At 38.0% G+C, this 5,477-nt stretch overlaps 1 protein-coding gene across 1 annotated transcript; it reads left to right on the forward strand.

Annotated features, from left to right (window-relative positions):
- The first annotated feature begins 2,950 nt into the window (after window positions 1-2,950).
- LOC147567032 (uncharacterized) lies at window positions 2,951-5,210 on the forward strand. Its single transcript, XM_086653649.1, has 4 exons — window positions 2,951-3,183; window positions 3,258-3,461; window positions 3,548-3,699; window positions 4,288-5,210. Exons 1-4 carry the CDS (start codon window positions 3,000-3,002, stop codon window positions 4,798-4,800), a joined length of 1,053 nt encoding a protein of 350 aa, XP_086509775.1. The 5' UTR covers window positions 2,951-2,999; the 3' UTR covers window positions 4,801-5,210.
- The last annotated feature ends 267 nt before the right edge of the window (window positions 5,211-5,477 follow it).

The raw sequence follows: 5,477 nt of genomic DNA on the forward strand, positions 1-5,477 counted from the left end.
CCTATATATCTATGATCAAGTAAGGTTTGTATCTGTAAGTTCTTCTTGACCTTCTATAAATATCTATTTATATTCTATCTATGGAGCTGCAACCGAAAAACATATCCACTACGAATACTATCTTAAAAGCTTTTGTGAGACGGTTGAAGTGCTGGTTTCTTCGTAGCAGCGAGGCGAGAGCCATGATAATCCTGCCAGAAGATATCATCTTCAACATCCTCTTGAGATGTCCTGTGAAATCTCTAGTTCGGTTCAGATGTGTATCTAAATTTTGGTTTGACCTAATCACAAACCCTAATTTTATTAAGATCCAACTAGATTACTCTATCCAAAACGACAAATTTAATCTATTGCTGACTAATTCCAGACTAAATGGCGAATTTTACTCAATTGCTTATGATCCATCGTTCTGTTTTGATCAACAAGAGGTGATCATTAAGCTGTTTCCGGATGCTAAAATTGTTGGTTCTTGTAATGGCTTGATTTGCATAGTAAATACATGTTGTTTCGAGTATCCTATTCTTTTCAATCCCTCTACTACTGAATACAAGGAAATTCCATCGCCACCATTACTAGGTGAAGAAACTTCATGCTTATATTGTTTTGGTTACGATCATGTGATTGATGACTACAAATTGATAACTTTTGTGTCATTATATCCACTTAAGGTTTCTAAAGTGCAAGTCTATACTTTAGGATCAAATTCATGGCGAACCAATCCATCCGTTATTCCATATGATTTTAATTTTGGCTGGGATGATCACATCCCTGTGGTTTTGAATGGATATTTTCATTGGTTTCTCTCACCTTACACGTCCATAATTTCTTTCGACATTGTCAAAGAGATATTCAATGAGTTACCATTACCTGCTAACTATAGCTATTCAGCTGAGCTGTTCCTGACCAATGTAAGTGCGTTGAGAGGAAGCCTTTGCTTACTCAAAAATCTTAATAAGGATGGCATCGAATTCTGGGAGATGAAAGAGTATGGAGTGGTTGAATCTTGGACTAAAATGTTTATTACCTCACCCACAAATGTTTATCACTCGAATCCCATAGAATTATCAAAGAATGGAGAAATCTTATTGGATATTCATGGAGGTGATATTTACGAAGATTCTTATCCTGAAGACGGGTTATATATGTTAGTTTCGTCTGATGGAGAGCCTCGAAAAGGTAGAATCGTTAAAGTGCATAGTACTTTTGATAAGGACGCTGAAACGACTTACGTGGATAGCCTAGTTTCTCTTAACTCTCATACTTACTTGGGAAATAATATGAAACTTTGTGAAGAAAAGAAATGTTCTGGAAGATATCGAAGGCGAAAAGGAGGTGATTTTTCATAAGGACACAAGTGTTGGGGATGCTATTATCTTGTAACAGCATTCCATGTTTTTTTTCCTCTGGCATGAACTCATGTTATCCTTTTTTTTGTGGTTTAGATGTTTCTTTAATATTTATCCCATATAAATATACTAGGCATAACCCGTGCCTTCGACACGGTGAATGTTCAATTTTAGAGTTAGTGTATGGTAATGAAAAGCTTGAAAAAAATTCCAACCTTCTACCTTTCCGAGTTTCACTTTGATCTTCTGCAACTCACAAACCACGTCAAAAAAGTGACAGAAGATACAAATACAATATCATATGGAGAACTACAATTTTTTATTTTTTTTAATTGTCAGCGTACCTCGTGCTATTGATCTCGAAGGTGAAAGATTAAACTTCTTACCACTCCACCCAAGGGGTATTGGCGGGACATATAGTTATTAAGGATGAAGTAGAAAATATAGGAACCGCTGATGAGAATAATGTGAAGAGGATTTTTTTTTTTAGATAATGTGAAGTGGAATTGTTGTTGGATATGTGAGTTAGAATTAATTTTTAAGAACATGTCGGTTTAACTATGAAGTGTAGAATTTAAGAAATTTAGTTTTGGAAGGAGAGATGTAGCATTCATCTACCAACATCACGCACGAGCCTAGTTCTACATCTTGTTATGTTTGTAGACGACGAATTCATAACAAATTGACAACGAGTGGCATGTATTATTCGTTACCTGCCTGTTTATGTGGGACTCACATAAACTAGTACTAGATTGTGTTAGTACTAGTTTCAGTTTCCTTTAGTTTTTTGTCATTTGTCACAGCGTTTCGTTGTATTCAATATCTGTTTGTCATAGGTAGAGTTTTCTAATTCAATTATTTTGTTATGCTAAATGTAATTTTGTCACCGGTCAGGCTTTCTAATACAAGTTTTGCACGAATATCAATTGAGAAAGATGTTGTCTCGGTATCCAGTAATTGACAACCGTCCGATTGAATAGTGGAAGGTAACCGAGTTAAAAGAAGAACTTAAGAGAAGGAAACTAATGGAGAGGGATGCTGCTGATAAAAAGGTGCAGTAGATGAGGGGACTGAGTGTATTAAGGTGGAATCGGGTAAAGAAACGGATGGTCAACTCGAAGATGTGAAGGAAAAGCCAGTGGAGCCACATTTAGTTGAGGATACAAGTCATGGTGAAAATAAAACTCAAGAGGTAAATGAAACTTAAGTCACTATTGAAATCAGTGATAAGCAAGATGTGAATGGTAAGCCCGTGGAATGTCAAAATGTTGAATACACCGTGGATGATGGGCAGGATAAAACCCAGAAGATGGATGATACTGCAGCCATTGTTGATAATGATGATGAGCGAGTAGATGTCGAGACTGTGGTATCCCAGATATCGGTCTTCAGAGAGGAGTGCAGAGACAGTGATAACCAGGTAAAGATTGAGGACCCAAAGCTTCTCCATGAACATGACATCGTTAATGTTTCTGAATCAAACAAACAGGTATCTGAGGTCAGCTCCATTATAGGGTTAAAAGTAAATGAGTCTATTTCTTCTGATTCTGAGTCAATTAATGAAATGAATGAACTAAAGGATTCTTTAAATGCTTATAATTTCCAGTAACGGTGGAACCATCATCAAATGACTCACCTCCTAAAGGTGGCAATATGCCTGCTCCGGCTGAGGCCATGCAGTGTGAGAACCAAATCTCTGTTGAAGAGACAGATGATACTAATGCTACAAGTGCAGACCTTAGCAGAAAAATTGATATTGCAGATGGAAGATCTGCAGAAAAATTGAATTTGGATCGAAGTTCAGGGGATGATTCAATGGAGGAAGATGTATTAGAGAGTAAGCAAGTGGATTCAAATCACAATTCCGATGTCAGAATTACAATTTTATGAGTTGTCTTGTGTTTTGTGCAGGCAAAATAGTAGTGGAAAACAGTGAACCTCCAAAGCGGCAGCGTAGGTGGAATTCTGAAGCCCCTAAAGTTTCTGAGCCACCAAACTCTACTCTAACACCAACAACGCCTAAAGATACATTTCGGTCTGCAATCCCTAAAGGCAACTTCAGTAGATCTGATTCAACGACTAGTAGTGGTGCAGATACACCAAAGGAGCGTGTTGGTAAGAGTTCATGGCTTCGGTTTCCTCAGTTTCCAAACTAGTAACTCTCTTGTTTGTAATGTGGGTCTTTGTTATCACATTGACAGTTCCTCAATCATCAAAAGCTCCTACCAATTCTCTTAGAATCGACCGTTTTCTGCGCCCGTTCACTCTTAAAGCTGTACAGGAGCTTTTGGCAAAAACTGGAACTATCTCCAGTTTCTGGATGGACCATATCAAGACCCACTGCTATGTTACGGTAAATTCCTATTATCTCTTTTTTGTATTCTAAATGGAACAGTCATCAGTCCCTCTGGATGTCACAATTTGATAAAGTTAATCCTTGAGCAGCTATTTTTGTTTACATATTTTACAGAATTTGCCGGAGATCTCTCTTCGATGTGTTTAAATAACATTTTTTTTGCTTAAAATCTGGATCAGCCCATCATATAATTAACAACTCCTTACATCCAACTTCCTAGGGTGCTTAATAGATCCTATCAGCCACCTTAAATGATGCACATAAATAAATGAAATATTTGTGATATCTAAACTGACGTGAACAAGTTTTTCTTTTGAAGAACTGACTGGAAAAGTTTTTTTTACCGACCACAGTAAGTTTTTTTTTGAAGAACTGACGTGACATGCCGTTCTCCTGGTACCATATAGCCGTTCTGAAAATTTACATGAAACATTTGTTTGTGGACCTGTTCAACTTATAATCCTTGGATCAATACTGGTTCTGGTGCATTGGTGCTTGAATAGTTGAACAGGATCTACTTTTGTGGCTTTGTTTTATATCTTGTCAGGTGCAGGATTTTAACGAATATAACTTTTGGTTCTACAGTTCTCATCAGTGGAAGAAGCCAAAGAGACTCGAAATGCTGTATACAATTTGCAATGGCCTCCGAATGGAGGACACCTGCTGGTGGCCGAGTTTGTTGAACCCGAAGAAGTGAAAATTCGGGCTGAAGCCACAGCCCAGAAGGCGGGGCCAATTGTAAGCAACAGTCCCACTACACCTGCCGGCCCGACACCCTCTCTGTCCAAGCCTTTGCCTCGTCAGCATTTGCAGAAAGAACAACTTCCACCACCACCTCCTCTGTCTCAGCCTCAGCCTCGTCAGCATTTTCAGAAAGAGTCGCTTGCTTCACCAGTTTCACTACCACCACCACCACCAGCAAGGGAGAGGGTTCAACTTCCACCTCCACCACCACTCCCCGCTAAAGCAGATATCCCGATTCTAACCCTTGACGACCTCTTCAAGAAAACCAATGCCACTCCTCGAATCTACTACCTGCCATTGTCAGAAGAACAAGTTGCAGCTAAAATTACATCTCAGAGAAACAAGAACATGTGAGTCAGGAATTTGAACTGCTCATATTTGTATGATGCATTTCTGATCCTTCGTTGATAATACTTTGGTGTTAAAGACTGGTGTCTCTCTCTCTCTCTCCATATACATATATATTATGTTATAATTGCAGGTTTGAAGAAATTTTCTGTAGGCAGGAAATCAGGCTGTGTCTGATGTTAGTGTGTTAAGAACTTCATGGAGGGAAGATGCCTGAATTTGGTGGTTCAAATGTTTTGATTAACCATTCAAATACATGGGTGTCTCTTTCTTTTCCTTTTTTTTATTAGGATCACTATGTGTCTTCTTAAACATCATGTCATTGACTTGGTAAATCATGTTTTGGTCGATATTGTAACTGAAGTTTGAACTCTGTTTGGAGAACCTATTTGAGTACTGGACATGAGATTGATCAATATTGTAAAACCTCGCATTTGCATTTATTTTCCATGTGCATATAAAACTCCAGTATGCATCAAATCATGTGCAACATTTGATCTTTCAAGCTCTAAGGGCAAAGCCAGTGTGGGGCTCGGGCTCCCAATTTTGGGAGCCCGGGGCTTTGTCTCAATTCCAACGTCGGGGCTTCCAAATTCAAAATATTCAATTATTTTATAATTAAAATTCAATAAATAATTAAAATTCATACATAATTAAAATTCATTCATAATTAAAAGGATCTA

The sequence above is a fragment of the Eschscholzia californica genome, unplaced genomic scaffold, assembly GCF_041429995.1.
Source record: "Eschscholzia californica isolate CP2 unplaced genomic scaffold, dmEscCali1.0.p SCAF_1, whole genome shotgun sequence".
Lineage (NCBI taxonomy): Eukaryota > Viridiplantae > Streptophyta > Magnoliopsida > Ranunculales > Papaveraceae > Eschscholzia > Eschscholzia californica.